A 24,142-nucleotide genomic window follows, 5' to 3' on the forward strand; every position below is an offset into this window, starting at 1 on the left:
TTTTAAATCTGTTCTATGGATGCTTCTTCGTAAAGGAGCCAGTGATTCCAGACCTGGATAGAGAACCATTACGTTCCAGGGGGCTCCAGTAAAGCCAGGCAGGTCGAGGCACAGCATGGTGGTTGCATATCCGAACTCTAGAACAAACCCTTTGGGTTGGAATCACAGCTCAGCCACTTACTGTGTGACATCACCTCTTCGTGAGCCCCCCACGCCCCCACCGGGACACGCACCGTAGGGTTTTTGAAAGATGTGAAATGAGTAAATACATGGGAAAGAGCGAGGCGCCTGAAACACGGTGCTTATCTAAGTAGGTGTCTCCGTCTTTATTTTACTTCCAGCAGAACTTAGCAAAGGTGTGAACCCTTGGAGCTGTCATCAAGGACTCACGTCTGGATTAAGGATTTAAATGAGGCTTAAGTGGACTAGTCTAAAGACCCTAGTGTTCCTCTGGAAACAGATAAATCCTTCCGGTGTTCAGACTGTGCCTGCCGGTCAGCCGGTAAGAGATTTAGAGAGAGGTCTCTTCGCATCTACCCAAAAGTGACCTCTCCTGGGCAGAAGTGCTGACGACTAACTCGTACTGCAGACTAAAAAGCTCATAAAGGAAAGAGCAGACTGGTGGAACGTGGGAAGCGATCATGGGTGGGGGGGTTGCCAGGGACCAAATGAGAAGCCCTATACATTGGCAGTGTGGTGACCTTGACCTTTATTTTTTTTTACGATTTTATTTATTTATTCATGAGAGACAGAAAGAGAGAGGAGGCAGAGACCCAGGCCGAGGGAGAAGCAGGCTGACGTGGGACCCAATCTCGGGACCCCGGGGTCACGCCCTGGGCCACCCAGGGATGCCCTGCCTGACCTTGACCTTTAAAAGTCGTCTTATCTCCCCTAAAGCCGGTGCTGATAAGAAAGCCCAAGGGCTTCTCATTACACACCCTAGGGAATGGACCTAGGAATGTTGTGAATCTTTGGAAAGTCACACATGTGAGGAAAAGCCTTAAAAATATTCATCTCCGGGGCACCTGGGTGGCTCAGTTGGCTAGTGGCTGACTCTTGATTTTGGCTCAAGTCATGACCTCAGGGTTGTGATACTGAGCTCTTTGTTGGGCTCCAGCCTCGGCATGGAGTCTGCTGGGGATTCTCTCCCTCTGTCCCTCCCCCAGCTCGTGCTCCCTCACTTGCTTTCTCTGTCTCTATCTCTCAAATAAGTAAAATCTTTAAAAAAGAAAAAAAAAAGAAAAAATCATCTCAAAGAACACAGGACCTAGCTTAAAGCGATTCTTTTTTTTTTTTTTCTCCTTTAAGCGATTCTTAACGGCCGCATCTGGGATAATTATAACAAAATAAATGATGACAATAGGTAGTGACCCACCAAACGAGTATATCCTGACATCTGTAAACAAATGAATAAATGGACGGAAAGCTCCCCCTGACTGGGGGGGTTCCAAATAAATAAATGTCGAAGGAATGCTGGAATTGGAAAAATCACATTCAATAAATGTTTCAGGCCAAAATCAGTGGACTAGTAGGCAGAATTATGATGAAAAACCATATTTATGTGATCCTGAAGCGTCTCCTCCATAAGATACTGTCAATTACAGAGGAGGAAGCAGTGACATCCGAGTAGAGCAGCCTGGCCCACGCCGCCACCTTGATCGATGACCATCGTTACTGGGGCCAAACCCCCGCTGCCTCCTAATCTGCTGCGCTGGGAAAGACGCGCTTGTGTTGTCCTCCCCAAACCACAAAAGCTGAGTCCAGTCTTGGGGAACTACCGGGCGAACCTCAAGTAAGGGACATTGTACAATCCACTGGTTTACACTGGGAGTTAAGGGGCCAAAGAACCCCACGGTGATGGCGTAGAGTCGGAGGCCTCGTAGGCAACAGGGTAGAAACAGCGATGCCCCAGCAGCAACGGGCAGACCTGACGCCAGTATTTGGTCCCTCGCTAACAGGAACCGGGGCCTTGCAGAGGAATGGCTTGTCCCAGGGTTGAAGCAGAGAAGCACAAGGTGAGCCGGGGTCATCCCGTCGTACGAGAGGGCGACGTAACGCCCAAAACGACTGGGGACACGTGGAAAGGTCATAGGAGCCAGCTCCTGGAGCTTCCGCTGGCCTAGTCGGGGACCGTATCAGCACCACGAGGAATGATGAGAGGGAGGAATTGCAGCACGTGGAGTTTTTTTCAAAAAAAAAAAAAAAATCTATGAGTCTGTAGCTACTGGAACAAGTAAGAGACGAAGGGAAAGCTCTCTGGGTAGAGGGATGCCAACCGACACAGGCCCGGGCAGCTACAAACACAGTCACCATTTCCCACCACTGTAGTGAGAAACAAACTTGATTCGGGGGAGGCCGTCACGGAGCCTTGACGCTGAAGTACAGGCCGGGCCCCCAGGCCGACTCCCAGACCTGTCAGGACACCCAGCGCCTGGGCCTCTAGCGGGAGAGACGGGGTGGTCAAGTGTTAGCACCTGGGGGGCGGGGGGGGACGGACGTTCTTTGTACTGTGTTTGCGACGCCTGTTAGGGGTCTGAAATGACGTCGGAACCGAAGTTTCAGAGCAATGTTCACTGCTGTTTCTTTCAAGGCATCGTCCTTCTGTCGCTGTAGGGGGTTCCATGGTCCTCCCCGCGCCCCCCACCCCCATGTCGTGTCCATCCAGGACCTTAGAATGTGACCTTCTTTGGAAATAGTGTCCTTGCGCAAGCCAGTGGTTTAGATGGTCCTCCTGGGTTCGGCTGCGGCCCAGTCCGTGACCGGTGTCCTAGGGGGAGGGGAGGGCACACGCGGGGGAAGGCCCGGGCGGGGTGGGGGGGGTAGGGGGAGAATGCGGTGACAGGCCCGCAAGCCCGCGGCAGCTGGCGAGGCTCGAGCAGCCTCTCCCCCAGAACCTTCTAGGGCCCCGGCACATGCCGGTCTTGGACTTCCCGCCTCCAGGGCCCGGAGAGAAGGAATCTCCTTCCTTGAAGCCCCAAGCTCTTGGCGGCTTGTCACGGGTGGCCCAGGACGGCGGCCCCGGGGCCCCACGAGCCGGCGTCGCCCCACGCTCAGTGCCCACATGCACCCCACTTCTCTTAGCTGGCGCCACCTCGCCCCGCGACAGGCCTGGCCTCCCCTCCTGGCCTCCCTTCCTGGCCTGTCCCAGCCGTGGTGCCCCAGCCGCTGCCGTCCCCCTTCCTTCCGTGAGCTCGGCCCCCGTGCAGCTTGCTCGGCCCTGGAAACCGTCCTGCAGATTATTTGGGGGCTACTTGGATCGCTTCAGGTGTTACCTGGCTTTTAAAAAACGGCCTCCACTACCTGCAAGCAGGTACTAATTACGTGTAGGTATCGGGCCCGGCTCTAGCCATCGGGGCCTTGTCCGGCCTCGTGTCCAGGTAGAGGCCCAGCACCGTAGCCTCCTCGGGGGCGGGGGGGTGGGAGCACACGCCGGGCGGGTCCATCTCCACTGTTTTCAAGTACGTCGACAGTTCACCGGCCGAGACTCCGAATTTCTCACTGTCTGCCGGGACCTACCAGTTTCAACAAGACCTCATTGTACACCGCTAATCCACGCTGCACAGTTAAATGACTAAAAGTTGGTTTGGTTGAAAAGGACCAAGAAAATAACACATTTGGAGCAGAAAATTAATTTTGTGATCTGGGGTTGGAGCGTTGGACGTCACGGTGGCTTAGACTTGAGTGCCTTGTGCTCTGGACAAAGATGCGCTGTGTCCTACATACGCCCTGTATGAAAACAGGAAGACTCCATTTGTGGAGGTTTCCCACAGGTGCTCCAGCAACGCAGAAGCTCCTCAAAGGGGAAATTCCAGTGTGAGGTTAGTGGTGAGCCAGCCGAGAGACGCTGGGCACCGTGGACGGGACGTTCATCTGACCCGGGATCCCATACACACTAGGCCTCGTTCACAGATGTAGGCCTTGGATTCTTCTCTGTGACGCCAGGGGTCTACTGCAAAAAGACCAGGCAGGTAGTATCGAGCAAAAGAGCAGGATTCTAGAAAAACCCCACTGTCGGTGATGAATGCAAATTGACACGGGGCTTCAGTGTTGTGATGAAGAGGGAGTAGAAAGAGGGGTAATGCACGGGCGTGTGCACATCCCGACCAGAGGGCTGCTTGGTGCCAGTGCGTGATACCAGGGATTGTACATCTCATGCATGTGTGTGTGTGTGGTTTTTTTTTTTTAAGAGGCTGGAATTTTTAAAAAATATTTTATTTACTCATGAGAGAGAGAGAGAGAGAGAGGCAGAGACACAGGCAGAGGGAGAAGCAGGCTCCATGCAGGGAGCCTGATGCAGGACTCGATCCTGGGTCACGCCCTGGGCCGAAGGCGGCGCTAAACCGCCGGGCCACCCGGGGGGGGGGGGGGGGGGAGGGATCCCCAGACGTGCTTATTTTAGATGGGGTGTGAAAGGAGCCCCCTGTAAAGAGAAGGGCACGCGAATGATGAAGCCTCTGACATTAAGCTTCGGGAGAGCCTCCCAAGTAGGAAAGGCGGCAAGTGCAAAGGCTCGGGGGTAGATGTGCACATCTGAGGAGAAGGAGAGGTTGGTTGATGGAAGAGGCCGGCGAGGGCTGGGTTACGTACAAGCCAGAGTCAAAGGCTTGTATTTTATTTGAAGTGAAATGGGAAACCACTGGAAGCTTAACGTATTAGAGGAACATGTGATTAACGCTTTAAGTAGGTCATTGGCTGCTCTTTGCGAGATTGTGACCAAGGCAGAGAGGCTGCTACCTTCGCTGGTGCGGGTGCCTGCTGGGCGCTGGCTGCTGCAGGGGAGGGAGGGAGGGAGGGAGGGAGGGAGGTGCGCTCGCTGGCAGGCTGGGGCTTCCCTCTGTACTGGGAACTGGGCTGCAAGTGAGCTGAGCGGACGCGGCAGACACAGAAGGGTCAGGAGAACACCTGGGATCTAAGGGCCCGGGCTTCCATGACAACCTTGCCCAGGATCAGCTCCAACTCCAGCGCAGCGGCATCCTGAAATTACGAGTTCGTAAGGAACACAGAAGTCAAACTTCTCAATAGTTGGGATGCGTCCTAGTAAGAACACGGGAACCGCAGACCTAAACGCAGGCCCCGCTTCTACCTGCCTCGCTGCGGGGCGGGCCGCGGCTGCCCAGACGCTAGATAACGTGCCAAGTCCCCTCAGCGGAGGAGTGGCTCCAATTCAGAGATGACCAGGAAGGCCACGGTCCTTTCATCCAAGAAACAGACAAAATTCAAATGGTCACAACGTCAAAGCTGTGACTTCCAGCCACACACGTACCCTCCCCGGGGACACGCGGGGAGCAAGGCCCACACCATGAATCCTGCTGCCCTCCGATCTTCCCAGTGGGGGGATCATGGGTTTTCCTTATCAAACCCTGTGAACGTTCCCTGTCTCCAGCTCAACTAAGCTCCCTATGATTATAAGATGGATTTTGGGGGGAAAAAATCTGGTCTTTAAAAAAAAATTTACAGTTCTCTATTACAGCCTATGTTAAGAAATGGCTCGTAGGACAACGAATACCATCATGCAATTATCTTGTTTTTGGAAACTTTCATGAGAGCTGCCTTTAAGTGGCTTTTGACGCAGGTTGCGGGCAATGATCAGTTACAAACTGATGGCAGCAGTGACAATATTTAAAGCTAGAATAAAAATTAATTAAAAAAACTAATAAAATCAAAATCAACAATTAAAAAATAAATAAATAAATAAATAAAAATATTTAAAGCTAGAAAGCAAAACTTAGAACCTCAGTAAAAAGGTAGTCACTTTGATGATCGCTGTTTTTAAACGGAGAGGGGATTAAGCTTGTCACTGGTCTTCCCTTAGGTTGAGAAACCAAAAATAAAGGACAGGTGTTAACATTCCGTAACATGAAAGGACTGAAGTGTTAAGAATCAGGATCATTAGAACAAATACTAAAAAACTCGCGTGCGTTAGGGCTCATGGCTGTAGTGGGGAAACACAAGATGAGGGAACATATGCGCAATGGGGAGATTCGCACACAAAGCTGTCAGGGGCAGGCACTGGTGGATTAAGAATCGGGGAACTCAGGGGCCTCTGGGGGGCTCCGCGGTCGAGCGTCTGCCTCCGGTCCCGGTCCTGGGATCTAGTCCCACATCGGGCTCCCGCAGGGAGCCTGCTTCTCCCTCTGCCTGTGTCTCTGCCCCTCTCATAGATAAATAAAATTAAAAAAAAAAAAATTGGGAACTCCATGAAATAGCTAGTGAGTGAGGCACAGTCTACCAACAGTTCTAGAATAACACACAGCCTCAATCCCCAGACTTTTAAATTTCAGACTAGTAAAAAAAAAAAAAAAAAAAAAAAAAAGTCTTCAAATCTGAATCTGATCAAGTCTTAAGATTTAACTGTGAAGTTTATAATACGGGAGATAGGAAAGTATGTCTGGTGATGCCACTGGGTCACAATGAGCAAACCCAGAATATGCAAATGTCCTCAAAACAAATGACCCAATTTTTTAAAATTTTAAGGGGAAAAAGGATGGGAGAATCTGTGATTAAAAGCAATGTAACTATATGAATTTGCTTGAACATCCTAATTATAAAAACGATTTAGGAAAATCTGGGTATTGACTGGGCAGTGAGGCATTACTGTTAATTTTTTTTTAATAAAAAGTACTGTGGTAGTTTAAATCCTGATCTTTCCGACTGAAATAGTTGGGGATGAAATCAGTTGTCTGGGATTTTCTTCCGAATGAGTGGGAAGTGGAATGGTGAATTGGTAGGTATGAACAGCAGGCTGACCAGGAATCGATCATTTTTGGAGCAGAGACATGGGTATTGTACTACTTCTGTTAGAAATCTCCTTTAACAGAAGTTGAAAAATTGATACATATTTAAAAAGAGAGCAGCATGAGACTGTCAACTTCTTGACAAAAACCTACAAAACTTTATTTTCATCACCTGTCTCACAAGGCAAAAATTAGGATACATGGAGACATCCTTGCGAAGCCACCGGACACCTACAGATCTCATCCCACATGCAGGCGAGTTCCTGCATCTGGTCTTCAAAGCCCAGCCACGGTGCTCTCCAACCAGGGGAAAGTAGGTACAGAATTAAGCACGATCAAGAATTCAGGATTCATTGGTCAGACGGGGAGGGCCTCGGTGGACGGCCGCCACTGCCCTTCTTCAGTGCTGATCTCGTAAAGGAAGTAACTGGCTTCCTGCGTAGACATAGGTCAGCCTCTTAAACAGCTACAGTTCGGGGCAGTATATACGACACCATAGGAACAGAAGGACGCTCTTCGTGCTATTCACCCCTTCAGAAGTCGCTCTTTATTGAGGTCGGGCTAGTTTTCTAGTTACAACAACTGATTTATTAAAGTGGCTCACCCAGGGCAGCCCGGGGGCTCAGCGGTTTGGCGCCACCTTTGGCCCAGGGCACGATCCTGGAGACCCACACGTCCCCACACGTCCCCACACGTCGGGCTCACCTCCGTGGAGCCTGCTTCTCCCTGTGTCTCTGCCTCTCTCTCTCAGGAATAGATAAAATCTTAAAAAAAAAAAAAAAGTGGCACACCCAACATTTTAAAATCCAAGGGAGTCTTGTCTCCTTCAATGTAGTTGCCTTAGTTGGCTTTCTTTTTCCAGCCCCGTTGCCCACCACTGGTGACCATGCTTTATAGGTTTTTGAAATTATCTTCAGTTTTTTTCTTTTAAACATCTTAAGTGGCAGTGAATCTTTGCATCTTTCTGCGTGTATTTCATCTTTTGATACAGCAAAAAATCATTTGGAGCAAAGTCCAGTGGACAAATAAAGTATCAAGCTGTATTAAAAAATTAATGGAAAACTTAACTATAAAATATGTCCTTTAAGATTTCTAAATTCAGGGGCTCCTGAGTGGCTCAGTCAGTTGAACATCTACTCTTGATTTTGGCTCAGGTCAGGATCTACGGGTTGTGGGTCTGCCCAGCTTTTGGTTCCATGTGGAATCCGTTTGAGGTTCTCTCTCCCTTTGTGTGTGTGTCCTGTCTTTGTCACCACCCGCCCTGTACCCTGCTAAATAAGATCTTTAAAAAAGATTTCTAAATTCATTTCCAAATTATTGGGAAAATAACTCTCAACATGAATAACTTAAAAGTATTCGTTTGGATATAAGACTTCTGGCTTTTACAACAAAACTTCATTTTCTTTGTGGTCAGACTTTATCAGCCCCAGCCAAGTGGGCGGATGGGGAGAGCTCCTTTTATTACTGAATCTTCCTAGCTTAGATAAAAACCCTCATTAAATATCTAACAATTTAAAGAAAAACCTTAAAAGTCAACAATTGGGTCTGATTTGTCATGTTAAGTTTTCATTTGTTCAAGAGGGCAGCTCATTTAAGAAATGGTACCATAAATACTATTTATGTGCAAATAGATTTCATTATAACACTGGCTTAGTGCTACAATGTAACATTTAATACTACATTGCTGCACACACCCCATCTTTTTTTCCACATATAAGGCTAAGACTTTTACAATAGCTCCCACTGCACGTAAAAACTGCATTTAATAATCTCAAACCATAGCTAATGGAGGAAAAGAGTAAATTTGTCAGAAAATCAGTACAAGCACTTTACTATTAAAATTTTACTCTTTTGTAAATAATTTATTTAAATAAGATATTTGAAGCAGTTTAGAAAAACAAGATTTGTATTTTATTTCCTTGTAAAAATCTTTACACATGCAGACAAACCAGTGTTAAGAAAGTATTCACCATCATTTAAACAAATAACCACTTAAATAGAACAGTGTCTGCAATTTTATCTGTATAAAAATAAGATACATTTTTACAGAATTCACGCTCCAGTTCTTATAGCAATAAACAATACACAACTATAATAAGTACAATTGAACCTGACCATGGTTTTCAATTAGATACTGCTAGGGCATTTTAATGTGCAAAAAAAAAAAACAAAAACCAAAAGAAAAACCAAAAAGAAAAAAAAAAAAAAAAAAAAAAAGCCAAGAAAACAAACAAAAAAACCCCCCAAAAACAAAAAAAAAAACCACATAGTTTTTCCAAAACAAAATGTCTTCAGTGTTTCTAGAGACCTAGAGGGTTTTAAAAAATCATATCCTAATCAGTTTGCTTTTAATGTTTTTGATTATGAGTCCATACATCACACCACAGATAGGCAAAGCCAGGAACTGATGCAGGCTCAAAGAAGAAAGTCAGCGCCTGTGCCTGCCATGTCCTGAGCGGCTGCCACCATGGTGCTTGCCTTTATGGGACCTCTCAAAGGAGCGAGATCTTTCACGCCTGTCCCTATGATGTCCCCTTTCATGCCTGTGTTTCTTGGCAGCATCTGAGTGATCCCGAGACTTGCTCTGAGATCGAGAACGAGATTTTTTCCTTTTATGACCATGTCTATTTGAACTTTTTAAATCATCTCTGGTATGCTTGGCCTTAAGGTGAGGAGAACCATGATTATGATGTCTTCTTGGGCTTTCACTGTGACTGCGGGACCTGCTTCTTGATCTTGAGCTGTACGTTCCAGACCGGCTCCGCCTATTGTTATAACTTAGATAATAAAAATTTGAGGTTTAGATTCGGTTTCTACTGGGACCAAATTATTTTGGTGGTGCTTATAATAGCTTCAAAACAAACTATGCTTTTTGTTGAATATCTCACACATGCTCAAAAGAGCCACTGAATAGACATAAGCAGCTAGCAAACTAATTACAAAGCTAACTTGGGAAGATTCTTTGGCCAACTTGAGTATTGGTTATTAACAGTTAATAAAATATTAATATTTTCTAACTGAAATTGAACAAAACTATTTTCACATTATAAACAAGGTATTACAGCTTTCCATAGCACTTTGTGGCCAGCCCCTACACCTCTCCAAAGTATGGGCAAAAACAGAATAGCTCATAAGCTACACCACCCCAAAACAGAAAAGCCATGTATAGGCAGGACATACTTCCAAACTCCTTTCTCGTAATTTACCTCATGTTAAAATATTAAATGTAGCCCAACTGTGACATCTATATTCAATTTTTAAAAAAGTAGGAACCTAACTCCAAATAAGACTCATTTCTCTAGGAGAATATTTACTTACTGTCTTCTTGGAGTATGTGATCTAGAACGTGATCGCGTTCTTGATCTTGACCGACTAGCACTTCTGCTATTTCTACTTCTTTTGCTGTCTTTTCTTACTCTTCAAAAAAAAAAAAAAAAAACACAAAAACAAAACAAAACACACACACACAAACCCATTATTTTAGGTACATGTTTAGTGTGTTAGAAATTAAAAACATAAAAGATTCCTTAGACCAGTTTTCTAACTCAAGGACACTCACCCATTATAAGGGCTTTTGGAAGCCTGTTGTCTGTCTTCAGGTTCTTTCTTGACTGTCTTCACATTGACAGACACTGGTGACTTCTCTTCAGCTTTCACTTCTCTTGGTGATGCTTAAAAAAACCCCAAAAACAACCCAATAACACAAAGTCATGTTACCTATTGGATTTAACAGAGGGCCAAAAAGTTGTTTCTAAATATAACTCAAGTACCCTGCTTTCAAGTATGATCTTGAGTTGACTAACATGAGAAAAAACAGTAACAGTTTCTTTTAACATTGTTTCTGTGCCACTGCTAAAGCTTTCTTTTTAAGAAGATTTATCTACTTCTTTATTTAGGGGGAAGAGGGCAGGAAGAGAGGGGAAGGTGGAGAAAAAAATCTCAAGCAGATTCAGCACTAAGAACAGAGCCTGTCAGGCTGAGATCATGCCTTGAGCCAAAATCAAGAGTCGGACGCTCAACTGACTGAACCACCCAGGCGCCCCTAAATGCTAAAGCTTTCTAATAACCAGACACCTTCAGTGCCCAGTCATTTCAATTCTGAATATATCTTACATGGTTTAGAGGCTGGAGAAAATCCACCAAGGGTTGAAAGGGCTGGAGTTCCATCGGGATTCAAACCCTTTGCTTTTAATTTGGCTTCTTGTAAGGCTACTTTTCTTTTCTCTACTTCTTTTTCCAGCAATTCATAGTTTGGCTAACGGAAGAAAATGAAGTAAGTATTTTCCCCTTATACTAGTTTAGACTCTTAGCACTTAAACATGCGTAAACAACTACCTTTTTTCTGGTATAAAGCCTAAGTGTTTCTATGCAGATTTCCTGGATCTCCTCTTCCGTAGTACCAAAAAGAAGAAACCAATGGGGACGAGTTGGTAATGGAATCTAAACCATAAAAACAGAATGGTTTAGATCAAATTTCAGTTTTTATTAGGAGGACTGCTAAGTCTTGTGATTTATCCTATAGAAAAAACAGGCTATATATACCTACCTGAAGAGCTCTAGCTGCAAGGTAGATACAAGCACATGCTATAGTCTCTGGTTGAAATCGAACAAATACATTGGTTCGAAGACTGTCATTCATATAATTCCTGAAAAATATTTCAACCATAAGCTTTGTACGTAAACAAAACAGCCAGTCTGAAGCTTACATAAAATTGGAGACTCAATCTACTTTATTCTTTTTTCTTCTCATATTTATATTCATATCCTCATATTCTAGCATATAACAATTCTTAAACTCAAAAATCAGTAAGAGATAAGAATTTAACACTAGAACCATTCTCCAGTTTTCCTATAAATGACCAAAGTCCTTTAAAATAATCCCATATTATTCCAAATAAAACTTATTTTCATATATTTCTATAAAAGGCAATACTTTGAAAGTCAATTTTGACATAACTAAAGTTTCAGAAATGATAAACCACTCCAACAATACTTCAAGCCATTAATCATTGACCATCTCTCCTTTATCCACAATAAAAAGCAGTGTCAACCAAGTTCTTTCAAAATCTCAAAATATTGTGACAGGGGTAAAAAGGCATTTTCAGTAAGCACTCACCAAGGTATATTAAGACAACTAAGTAAGCTACTTCAGAAAATTTAGATAGGGAAGAACAGTAAATATACAAAACAGCCTTGTTTACATACCTTTTTTGTGACTAAGTATAAACAAAAGCAATAAACTACTTCAGTTAATAAAATGCTGGACTTTTTTATTAGTGAACCCTCCCCGCAATATCCCTAAAGTATTAAAGAAACTTCACAAATTGTTTAAAAGGTTAAACTAAGAAGACTATTTCTTAAAAATCCTTACCCACGAAAGCTGCTTAAATGTTTTATAGAGCATATATAAAAATGTCATGCATTTTATAAAAGCAATTAGACTTTTCTAATACCACTAGTATATACTTAGTCCTAAAGAAGCATGGTAGTCATTAAGTCCAGAACACAAAATTTACTTAAGTCCTGCATATCATAGAGTCTTAAAAAAGTAATTGTAGCTGGACCAAATTGTTTTACCTTAAAATAAGCTAGCCCTCTAAATCAAACATCTTCATGTCAGAAGTCCAAGTTCTAAAGTGCTTATGTTAATATTAACATCTCTCTTAAAAATGTACTATTATTATTGCCTCAGTAGTCCAGCAGCTGCAATGCATCCAGTATGGGAATGGCACCCATGTTAAGCTGCAAGCTGTAGTCTCCTTTGACAGAATCCATGCTATACATACTAAAATTAGAAATCTAAGTCAAACTCCTAACCAAAAAATAAATAAATAAATAAATAAAAATCATTTTATTCATACTGGCTGGACAACAAATCTATCAAAAATGAACTACTCATTTTGATAGTTACAGGTATACATTATATACACAGGCATGTTGAATAGTTACTTCTAGAAGCAAATATACAAATCCTTTTGACACCCCGACAGAACTAGAAGATGCTGCCAGATGGATATGGACCACTTCAGTGAATCTCGGATGAGAGCTTGCACTGGATTGGCTGGAGAGCAGGGCAGCCAATCAGGCCATCCTGAGGTCATGGGCTGAAGTGCAGAGGGCAGAGTTCTATGACTTACCATCATGGACTACCCTTTAATTAAAGAGTAGAAAAAAGAACAAAGTTAAATTGAGTTCTCCATTGAAAGCAATTAGTCAAGCCAAGAAAACAGGAAGCAGAAATAAGCATTATTTACCTTTTGGTTAAAAAACAAAAAAAAACAAAAAGCACCAAAACAAACTCCTCTCATTATTTTGGAAAGGGAAAACGAAACTTACTTTATTTCTGCTTCTGTTTTCCTGGCTAGGAAAGAAATGTAAAAAAGCAACTTACCAGGCAGTTTGAACCAGGGTTTGATTACGTTCACATTCTAAGACTTGTAAATACATAACAATGATCTGAAGGACAAGGGAAAAAAACTCAATTTAGCATATCGGTGGGTCTTTCAGAGTTCAATGAATATATAAGTAACTGAAATGTTAGGTACAAGTTTTAACGCTTCTACAAACTGCATAGATAATACAGACCAACCTAAAATGCACATTATAGGCAACATGGGTTATTATGCTACTACAGCCTATAAAAATTTAAAATATGATCCAAAGTTCACAGGAAAAAAAATTAGTTAAGTCAATTAAAAACAATACCTAGTATCTCATGAACACATTACTATGTGACAGATGCTGTGGTAAGAAATTATGTCACTTAATTTCCCAAGATACAATTCTTCATGTCCAAAAACCCTAGACTATGTTTTTAAAGTTATACGACGAGCATGACCACATTATTTAACACACACAGTGGGTACTATAGTAAATAAACACTACTCTCTCTGCAGTGAAGCTTATCTCACTTAAGCATGATAAATACTACAATATAAATAGCTCCACGAGAGTTCAGGTCAGAGCTTTCTGGACCTGTAGAATCAATCATTCCCATTCTACAATCTTAAAGATGTGGAACCTGAGGAACAGATATGTTTGCCCAAGTCACACAGCTAAGGGCAGAGACAAGTTTCTATCACAGGCAGTCCTGTCCCCAGAGCACCCTCACGGTAACCACTGCAGTGATCATATGTAAGCAAAGAGATACTGGAGAAATCTATAAACGTACAAGAACAGGAACAGTGAGCAGCCACCATGATTTGAACATTTTACTGAGCAACCAGTAGCATGCCAGGTACTTCTGCAGATGTGTATTATTATTTACTCTTAGAATAAGGTACTTCACACACAGTCTGTTTTCTAGGTAGGGAAGCTGGGTTAACCTAACCAGAGGCAAAAATAACTTATCTATGTCCACATAATGAAGAGTGAAGGTCTGAACCCAGGTCTTTTTGACTCCTATTTTACTGATAATTTCAATATCCTAAAGGATGCTATTTAAAACCAAGGTTAACTGTCAAAATAACCGTAACAAATCCACATAAGATACAATTTTAAGAAAAACCCTAATACTTACGAACGTAATTTCTGCACTCTACAACTCACCTTATGGGGATGCTTGACATGCACACAAAATCCCAACTCCTTTAGCACCCTCCTCTCTGCCTTGATAACTTGATTTTTGGTGTTAATGTAGTTCTGATCAAGGATCAGGGGGCTTGGAGTCCTATAGTTTGTAAGAAATAAAATCAAAACTGTTTTGCACATCCAAAAAATTTTATTTGTGGCATCTCCATTTTCCCTTCCAACCAACTATTGGCAACAGAAACCAGCTTTTTAAACTCCTGCAAACAAGTTAAAGCATTAATCTTGTGCTGTCCAAGTTATGCTAATTAAACATACACTTAACTAAGTTTCTATAGAAACTAACTCGATCCTGTAGTGAAAAATTCACTCTATGCTTTATCTAGCCTTTGTTGATCTTTTTCATAGGATTATCTTATAGGTGTGTATGCATTTATATATAAATAAACTTAAGTGATTACTGATTTATCATCACAAACCCCATCAGTCTAGACTTTCCAATGACAAAGTTAATGGACTCTTGAAAATACTTACTATAAAGACTTCATAGATTATAATGATTTTACTTTTTTTTCTGAACTATCAACTCTTGGCTAGTTTAGGACCAAAATAAAAATTGGAGAGGAAAAAAATGGTAGGCAGCTAATCCAGATTCCCTAAATGGGTGCTTTGCTTAAACAAATTGTTCTAAGAATCCACCACTGTCAAAGAAAATCTGATAACTAAAGATTGACCTCAATTACAGAAAGAAATGTTTTGAAAATCAGATTCAAACCCAAAAGTTGATAAAAAGTAAGCTTACACTAGGTCTGAGTTGTTATTAGGCAGAATAACTTTCTTTAGAATGTGATGAAGAAGAGACTGGGGACTGTAATGAGGGAACCAGAGAACCTCAAGCTTCTCTGTGCCAGACTAAATTCTGATAGCTCCAAAAGCTGTAACGCAGAAAGCTATCAATGGTTCAGTGCTTTGGAAACAGCATGTTCAGTTAAAAGACTAAGTCTTGAACTGAAAATTGGTTTCTTACTGAGAAGTTTGTTTTTAGTCAGGACTAGTGGATTTTCATTTTCCCAAAGTCCTTCATTTGCTACATTATTAGATCCAACTACCAAGAAAGTACGTTTTCATTAAGGCGTGGTTATAGAATATGTATATGGGGAGAACATGTAAATATTTTTCCCCATACTGAGTTCATTTTCAGCCAAAATATTCAAGTTTTTGCCCTGGGCAGAACACCTGTTTTTAAAAGATAGTCATTCTGAACATTACTCCAATTCACAACTCATTTTACCTTACATACCAAATGCAGAAAAACGTAAGCTCATATTTAAATACATTCTCTTGAATATTTAACAATCTGAAATGAGCTACAGTTAAACGAATTAGTGACATATATCTAGAAAATCTGCTTTCTAAAAACCTGCTTACTCCCATTCTAAATCACAGCAACTGGAATGCTTGTTAAGACTACTTCAAATTATTTCATACTATGATTTTTATAAAATACACTACAAACAAGAAAAAGGTTGGCAAATTTGACAAGACGGAAACTAGCTTACTTAAATTAACAATGCTGAAAACGGCCTTCCCGCAGTTCAATTCCCATTACAGCCATGCAAAGTGTGAGGAATGAGGCCACCAACCGGACAGGGGACTGATTTCAAACATAAAAATATAACAACGAATCTTCTTTATCAGGACGATAGGCTACAAGTTAATTGCTCTTTGAGAGAAAATTAATTTAACTTCAGAGCAATCAATGTATACATGAAAATGTAACCCAAAAATCTTAAGACTTGTAAATTTTCACGGTTTATCATCATAACAGAAAACTTGGAAAAAGGTCAAGTCCAAACCTTAGACTTCCCTAACTAGTGATCTGATGGCCCTCCCTCAACGACAAGTATTAGGACAGGCATCTCCAACGCTGGAGATACTCTACTACTAACCCTTTACCCCCGGCAATTCAGACTGTAATCTGCACCACTACAATCCTAAAAATAAGATTTTATAAAATCAGTTTTGTTTTCCCCTATTTATATTGAGCAAACTCCTCTACATCTTTTACGAAGCGTGGTTTAAGAGTTGCCTCCAAATTCTGTTAAAATTCATTTTTCCTGCAATTAACTAACCACTTGTTTCAATAATGGCTATCTGATCCCAAATCAGGCTTACTCAGTCACTAATTCTGCTTAAATCAATTGTTATTTTCCATTCGTTCTGCCACAATCTTCACTTTCCCTTCCTTGGGTATCAAAAACCCAGGAACACCAAAACCCAATTAAGGAAACCAAACCCATTTACTACAATTCAACTATGTATTCAACTTCTTGCTTAGGCCTTCTATTACCTAACCTAGTTTTGAAAGTTAGCTGTGCAGCCATGTAAACTGCTGTCTTCATTTTGTTAAGAATGGGTTTTCAACCAAGGAAGGCTCAGTGAGCATGTATTTATAACTACCTCACAAAGATTACTTTGTATCAGAAATAGAAAAATGTGTCCCCTGCCTCAGCAGTAAGAAGAGAAAACCATGTAACCAAGTGGTTTCCTTACTTATGTTAACAAAGTATCAATCAGCACTGCCTATGGCAGCAAGAACATAAAACTGAATGGAGGCTCGCTAGAATTTCTTCTTCATTTTGGCAAACTTCCCAGTAAGTTTTAGGAGGTGACACTCTTAAACTTCTTAAAAAGAAAACTTGTCATCTATTGAGAAAAAATAATTTTCATTATCAATAACCAACCAAACCTAACTCTACCTCTCCTCTGCTTTTAAGTTTGTCAGATTTTTCAGATTAAATTTACATGAAAAGAACAATTTTCAAATTTAATAGGAAATCTTGGGCTTTGGTCACTGAAGTTTATCTGGTCCCTCAGAGTAACTTTTCCTTTAGTATAATTAGTTGAAATGCAACTTAAAAAAAAAAATGAAAAAATAGGAATACACCCAAACACGGTTAGTCTCATTCATGTGCCAGAAAGACCTAGAAAATTTGCAACTAGTTCTTCAAGAGACTATATACTAAAAGGAGATTAAGTAGTTTTACAGGGAGCCAGACTGTTGTTTAATACATAGAAATGTGTTAATGCCTACTCCAAAGGAACGTTCCTTCGTTACCAGTTTTTAAACAAACCGAAGGCCACCACCTTTAGGGCCACCAAAATAAACCGGGGTAGGTTGGACTAAACGACAGGATCACTTAATACCTTTCCAACTTCCTATCTACATACATATTGAAAATACCACACCACATTCACCAATGAGTGGGTGCATCAGTCTGAAGAGTTCATTGTCTTCTTTTAGACAAGCCGTCAAGGATGCATGTGTGGACTCCTTATAATTACAGAAAATGCTTAATTTTCTGGAAATGAGCTGCATCGCTAAAGCAAATTAAGTTGGAAACTACTGAAACGAAAAGGCTCTCTTCCCTTTCAATTTAGCCATTTATTCTGAGCTTAGATGATAATTACATAACTACAAAAAATTGAAGGGAGAGTTCAAATAACCCATGACAGAACTTGGGGCAGTGGTACTCTCTAAAAGCTCCTCTGGAGATTCTAAATGCGTAATCAGGACTAAAAAATGACCTACTAAAGGCTACAAAAATGATGCCTCCTCTGTAATTACCAAGATCATACTACAATTTAAAGCTATGCATAAATCAAATTATAACAGCATCATTAAGATAAACTGATATGCTATTTATCTAACTCAAGTGTAACGCTGACAGTACTTTCTAGTGACGTCACATAAAAAAAATGTAAAGCTATAGTTCTAATAACTTGGACAGCAAAGACAAAAGCTTATAACAAGAAACAGGAGTTTTTCTAAATGGTTCACCAGTGGCCAACCTGTTAGTCCCCGATTCCAGTGACCTATTCTCAGAGCACTGGCTTCTCCTTGGGGATTTTCGATACTTCACTCACTGTTGCCATGACGACAGCTTCATCTCTATGTACCACTCCACATCACCCAGGCTTTGGTAAATGTAGCTGGTCGCTGTATAGTCGGTTGCAAGGGAAAAAAGAGTTGAAGTTAATAACATATACAAGCTACGTGTCTGAGTAAACTTGTAATATGCATAGAAACACTTTTACATCCTGCTTTAAAAAAAGGCTTCCATGCATTTAACTCCTTTTAAACTTCATGCTATAATCAGACTTGTAAGATTGAGACAAAGTCAATTTCTCTGTAATAATGACCAAAACACACTGTTACATGAGACACAACGGTCAGTCAAGTGAGATGTTTTAAATTCCAAGGTCTTTATGGTTAAGACCTACTCTGACATCAAGGAAGAATGCTCTAAGTCTCACAGAAAAACGGAAAGTAGATAATCGTTGTTAAGCGATAATACAATAGTTGGCTCAATGGTTCAAAGAATACGGACAGAAAACTCCCTTAGGCAAACACAGAATCCTTTTACTTAGGATAGAAAGCCTTTTTATTACTGTCATGTTTTAAACACCCTGAAGAATCAGCTAGATACCTAAAAACAAAGTTTAGCTCAGACCAGACTAAATACCAATTTGAAATCTCCCCAATTTCCAGGGATTCCTCACCAAGAAGCTAAAAGATATTGTGAACTGAAATAAAAAAAAATTAGTCTACCCCTGGACATGGTTAGGATGAAGGAGAAAAGATGGCGGAAAAAGACTGTAAGAAAACTGAAAAATGCCGTGAAAACTATGTGGGTAACAATGTTTCAGACTTTGTAAGTGGACTAAAGGTTACTTCACTGTTTGTCTGTGGATGGTTCCATTCCTGCCAGCTTAGACTCAGCCAAGAACGACCACTCGCATAGGATACTAATTTGACACTAACTGACACCCAACCCCCAGCAACTTAAAATCCTCTTATAACGGACTCCCACAGGGTAAGCGGGTCCAACATCCCGGTTCCTTAAAGAGCTAACACAGAAACTAAATCTACGCCAAGGATATCCTCCTGGAGCGTGTCCTGCAAGTCCCCTCTAGATGCAGGAAGCCCTGCGACGCTAACTTTTTTGGCACTGCCTCACAGGAACACGTAAGTCCACATAAAGTGTTGTCGCGTAGCCACAAAAATCTGTAATACGACACACCACTTGGTCTCTGTTTCCCTACTTCTTACAAGATCGAATAAAACGGACCTTATCTAAACGTAACCCAATCGGTTATTTCTCTACCCCACTCACTGATACTGTATCTGACCAAAACAAAATACCTGTTCAGTCCCTTTGACTTCAAACTTCAACCTTTATCATCATCCTGCAGTCCTTTCAGATCCGGTATTATGCGACATATAGCGTAGTTCAATGTTGAGAGGTATTGTTACTAACAAGAGCCAACCTCAATTGATAAAGAATTCACTGGGACTCCGAGCAGAAAGACGGGCTCTACGCGACACTTTGCCGCAGTTATTAACTTGCACTGCAGGGTTTAGGCTTCCAGCCTTCCGTCTTCCAAGAGAGGGGAGGGGGTGGGGGTGGGGTGGGGGAATAACTTACAGAAGACACTCACACTTGAGCCAAACGTATTCCCTTTCTTGTTTAATCTTAAGCCCCAGGACTGGCTTCACAGCACTGTTAGGATTGTCCATAAATGCCAACTGCCTCTACAAACTTTAGATAGCTGGTTAATTGTGGCTGGTTTCCAATGGGTTTGGGTTTTTATCAGTGAGCTCCTACGTGCATTTCAACACCTGAATTACGGCCGGTTTTATCCTTTGCCACCAGTTTCGAAGAGAAAAGGGAAATGCTTTGGTTGGATGGTTGGTGCACGAGACGGTAGCGGCAAGCAACACTGCGCTCAGTAACGCCCATCTTACCTTTTTCCTCTCAACTGGCGGAGGTGGTGGAACACGTTGATCACATCCCTTATCCTTCGGGGGGCTTCTTCGATTTTCGACGCAAGGTTAATACAGGCCATGGCGACGATCTGCAAGAGCCCACAAGCGAATGCGACGTGGTTACACCCGGGGGGTGGCACGATCGAGGAAGCAAAATCGGGGAAAAAGGGCTCCCCCATCCCATCCCATCCCATCCCCCCCCACCCCTGCCGGCAAGTTTAACCGACTTGTTCTGATTTGCAGATTTCAGGACGCAGCTGGGATTTGGGGTGAAACAGAAGCGTGATGGGCATTCCTAGGCCGTAAGCTCACCAGCTGGCTACTGATGCGGCTTTTTTGTTTTTTTTTTTTTAATTTTTTTTTTTTTTTAAATTTTTTTACTGCTGAACGGGGCCAGCTCGGCCTTCCGGCGGGAGCCGCACGGCCGGGTCGGGGAGGCTCCGGGGCGGAGCGGTGCGCGCTCCGGGCACGTCCCCCGCGCGGTACAAAGGCCTCGGCTAACCACTCCCTCCCCCCTGCAAGCGCCCGCGGCCCCCCCTCCCTCCCCTCCCCTCCCCGGCCCGCTTCCGGGTGGAGAAATCCCCGCGCCCCCGCCCCGCCCCGCCCCCGCGGGGCTCACCTCGAAACTGTGCTTGACGAAGGACTTGGAGTAGAAGAATCGGTGGAACAGCACCTGCCCCGTCGCCATCGCCACCTGCAGACCGAGACGAGAACCAAGCGCAGGGGTCAGGCGGGCCGAGCGGCGCCGCCGCCATCTTGGGCCGCCGCGCGCCCCTCCCCCCCCCCCCCCCCCGGGCCCGCCGCCCCGACCTGCGGCAGGCGGAGGAGGATGCCGGCCGCCTGGATGAGCTCGCAGCCCAGGATGCGCAGGTCCGTCTCGCTCGGCAGGTCCAGCCCGTCCTGCATGGACGGCGTCGGCGACAGCCGCTCCTCCGGGATCAGAGAGTGGTCGATGGTGAGCGACACCTCCGAGTACAGGCGGTCGCCGATCAGGATCCCGCCCGCCGCGGGCGTCGTCGCGGCCGCCGTCCCCGAGCCGGGGCCGCCCGCGCTCGGGGCGGCGGACGCGGCGGCGGCGGCGGCGGCAGCGGCGGCGGCGGCGGCGGCGGCGGTCGGGTGAGGCCCGGACGCCATGGTGTGGGCGAGCTGCACGCACGCCCGACGCAGCCGGAACCCGGGCGAGACTAACCAGCGTCCTCGGCGCGACCGACGTGCCCGCGCCCGCCCGGGGCCGCCTCACGCCGCGTGCGCTTCCGCCCTGACGTCACCGCGCCGGCGGCGCCAGCTAGTCCCTGCGGGCGGGGGGCGGGGCGGGGCGGGGCGGGGCGGGGCCTTGAGCTCTGCCCGCGTCGGGCACTGCGGGGGGCGCTGCGGGGCGTCGGGCTCTGCGGGCGTCGGGCGCTGTGAGGGGCGCTGCGAGGTCTTGAGCTCTGCGGGCGTAGGGCACTGCGGGGGGCACTGCGGGGCGTCGGGCTCTGCGGGCGTCGGGCTCTGCGGGCGTCGGGCGCTGTGAGGGGCGCTGCGAGGTCTTGAGCTCTGCGGGCGTAGGGCACTGCGGGGGGCACTGCGGGGCGTCGGGCTCTGCGGGCGTCGGGCGCTGTGAGGGGCGCTGCGGGGTCTTGAGCTCTGCGGGCGTAGGGCACTGCGGGGGGCACTGCGGGGCGTCGGGCTCTGCGGGCGTCGGGCGCTGCGGGGGGCGCTGCGGGGCCTTGAGCTCTGCGGGCGTCGGGCACTGCGGGGGGCACTGCGGGGCGTCGGGCTCTGCGGGCGTCGGGCGCTGTGAGGGGCGCTGCGGGGTCTTGAGCTCTGCGGGCGTAGGGCACTGCGGGGGGCACTGCGGGGCGTCGGGCTCTGCGGGCGTCGGGCTCTGCGGGCGTCGGGCGCTGTGAGGGGCGCTGCGAGGTCTTGAGCTCTGCGGGCGTAGGGCACTGCGGGGGGCACTGCGGGGCGTCGGGCTCTGCGGGCGTCGGGCGCTGTGAGGGGCGCTGCGGGGTCTTGAGCTCTGCGGGCGTAGGGCACTGCGGGGGGCACTGCGGGGCGTCGGGCTCTGCGGGCGTCGGGCGCTGCGGGCGTCGGGCGCTGCGGGGGGCGCTGCGGGGCCTTGAGCTCTGTGGGCGTCGGGCGCTGCAGGGCGTCGGGCGCTGCGGGCGTCGGGTACTGCGGGGGGCGCTGCGGGGCCTTGAGCTCTGTGGGCGTCGGGCTCTGCGGGCGTTGGGCGCTACGGGAGGGCGCTGCGGGGCGTCGGGTTCTGCGGGGGGCGCTGCGGGGCCTTGAGCTCTGTGGGCGTCGGGCTCTGCGGGCGTAGGGCGCTGCGGGAGGGCGCCGCGGGGCATTGAGCTCTGCGAGCGTTGGATTCTGCGGGGCCTTGAGCTCTGCGGGCGTCGGGCTCTGCGGGGTCGCTGCGGGGCGTCGGGTACTGCGGGGGGCGCTGCGGGGCGTTGGGCGCTGTGAGGGGCGCTGCGGGGCCTTGAGCTCTGCGGGCGTCGGGCTCTGCGGGCGTCGGGCGCTGTGAGGGGCGCTGCGGGGTCTTGAGCTCTGCCCATGTCGGGCACTGCGGGGGGCAGTGCGGGCCTCGGGCTCTGCGGGGGGGGCGCTGCGGGGGGCGCTGTGGGGCCTTGAGCTCTGTTGGGGGGGGGCGCTGCGGGGGGCGCTGTGGGGCCTTGAGCTCTGCGGGCGTCGGGCGCTGCGGGGGGCGCTGCGGGGCGTCGGGCTCTGCGGGCGTCGGGCTCTGCGGGGCCTTGAGCTCTGCGGACGTCGGGCTCTGCGGGCGTCGGGCTCTGCGGGGTCGCTGCGGTCCCGGCCGCCCCGCTCGGCGGGATAGGGGCCTGGCCTCCCGCGGGGCCCCGCCGCCCGTCCGCCTGCGAGACTCTGCCCGCGGCCTGGAGCATCCCGGGCTGCAGGAGGACGGCGGCGACTTGCCGGGCGCCGCGCGGCCCGGGGATCAAGGGGCCCCTTCGGGCTCCGCGCTCAGGCAGGGTGGGAGACGTCCACCTCCTAAGGTGCTGTTTTGGTTTTTGTATTTTATTTTGTTGTTGTTTTTGGTCCCCTGGGATGTTGGCTAGCGACTCCCGGAATGTCCCCAAATTGGAGGTAAAAGTGACCCCGCGGATGAAGTCCCCTGGGGTCTAGCGTTGGGAGACAGCGCGTAGGGCTGCGTTGGCTCCAAGTCTCCATCGTTCTGTCCCAGGCTTGACCCCCGGAGAGGTTTCCAGGGGGGTGAGACGCCGCGCGGACTCTCACCTGGACGCCCACCTGCCCGGGACGGCAGGTGCACCCACCCTGGCATCTCCAGAGCAAAGGGAGTCCACGCCTTCTGGTGGTTGTCAGTGACGCCGCTGGAGCAACGCGTACTCAGAGCCCTCTTTTTTCTTTCTTTTCTTTCTTTTTCTTTTTTTTTTTTTCTTTGTAAGCGTTAAATCCATTCTATTTGGTAAATCCTTGCACGAGCGGTTCTGAAACCTTGACTTGGAGTTGCAGCCTGTGGAGGCCTGAAGACCTACTGATGCTGGAGCCTTACCTGCGGAGGCCGGGGTGATTGACTGACGGTGGGCCCAGCCAGTGTGTGGATTTTCCCATCCTCCAGGGCCTCGAGGGCTCAGGCAGGGTTAAGAAGTAGTATCCCAAGAGGGGATCCCCCCAGGGGGGCTCAGCGGTTTAGAGCCTGCCTTGGGCCCAGGTCGTGACCCCAGGATCCCGGGATCGAGTCCCACATCACCCTGTGCCCGTGTCTCTGCCTCTCTCTCTCTCTCTCTGTCTCTCATGAATAAATAAAATCTTAAAAAAAAAAAAAATAGTGGTATTCCAAGAGAGTGCAACTCTGGCCCTGGCTCAAGCACTTAACCTCTCTGACCATTATCTCCTTGACCTTTCTGACCCGGCTGTTTCCAAGGAAACCTCCCTTCCCAGTATCCGAAAGGGATCTTAAAGATACTACTAACTTTGAAAACTTCAGGATCTTCAAAAACTAATTGGTGATACGCTTGATAACCTGCCGTGGTCACATAAGATAGCAGTGTTGGGGAGACCTGGATCAATGACACTCCGCTATTCT

The 24,142-nt window shown here is 46.4% G+C and overlaps 1 protein-coding gene across 3 annotated transcripts; it reads right to left on the reverse strand.

The window, feature by feature from the left end:
• Nucleotides 1-8,622: 8,622 nt before the first annotated feature.
• On the reverse strand, nt 8,623-21,299 carry CCNL1 (cyclin L1). Of its 3 annotated transcripts, XM_041734166.1 has the most exons (11): nt 20,902-21,285; nt 20,711-20,785; nt 20,071-20,180; nt 14,283-14,403; nt 13,126-13,190; nt 11,281-11,380; nt 11,070-11,174; nt 10,848-10,989; nt 10,294-10,405; nt 10,053-10,151; nt 8,623-9,511 (listed from the first exon to the last, which is right to left on the reverse strand). In XM_041734166.1, the coding sequence occupies exons 1-11, from the start codon at nt 21,223-21,225 to the stop codon at nt 9,163-9,165; spliced, it is 1,602 nt and encodes a 533-aa protein (XP_041590100.1). In that variant the 5' UTR covers nt 21,226-21,285; the 3' UTR covers nt 8,623-9,162. The 3 variants fall into 3 exon arrangements, with proteins under 3 accessions (XP_041590100.1, XP_041590101.1, XP_041590102.1); XM_041734167.1 differs by lacking the exons at nt 8,623-9,511; nt 10,053-10,151; nt 10,294-10,405 and having other exon boundaries at nt 10,849-10,991; nt 11,071-11,174; nt 20,902-21,295; XM_041734168.1 differs by lacking the exons at nt 8,623-9,511; nt 10,053-10,151; nt 10,294-10,405; nt 10,848-10,989 and adding an exon at nt 12,872-12,885 and having other exon boundaries at nt 11,137-11,174; nt 20,902-21,299.
• Between the last annotated feature and the right edge of the window lie 2,843 nt (nt 21,300-24,142).

Source organism: Vulpes lagopus, chromosome 19 (genome assembly GCF_018345385.1).
Source record: "Vulpes lagopus strain Blue_001 chromosome 19, ASM1834538v1, whole genome shotgun sequence".
Taxonomy (NCBI): Eukaryota; Metazoa; Chordata; class Mammalia; order Carnivora; family Canidae; genus Vulpes; species Vulpes lagopus.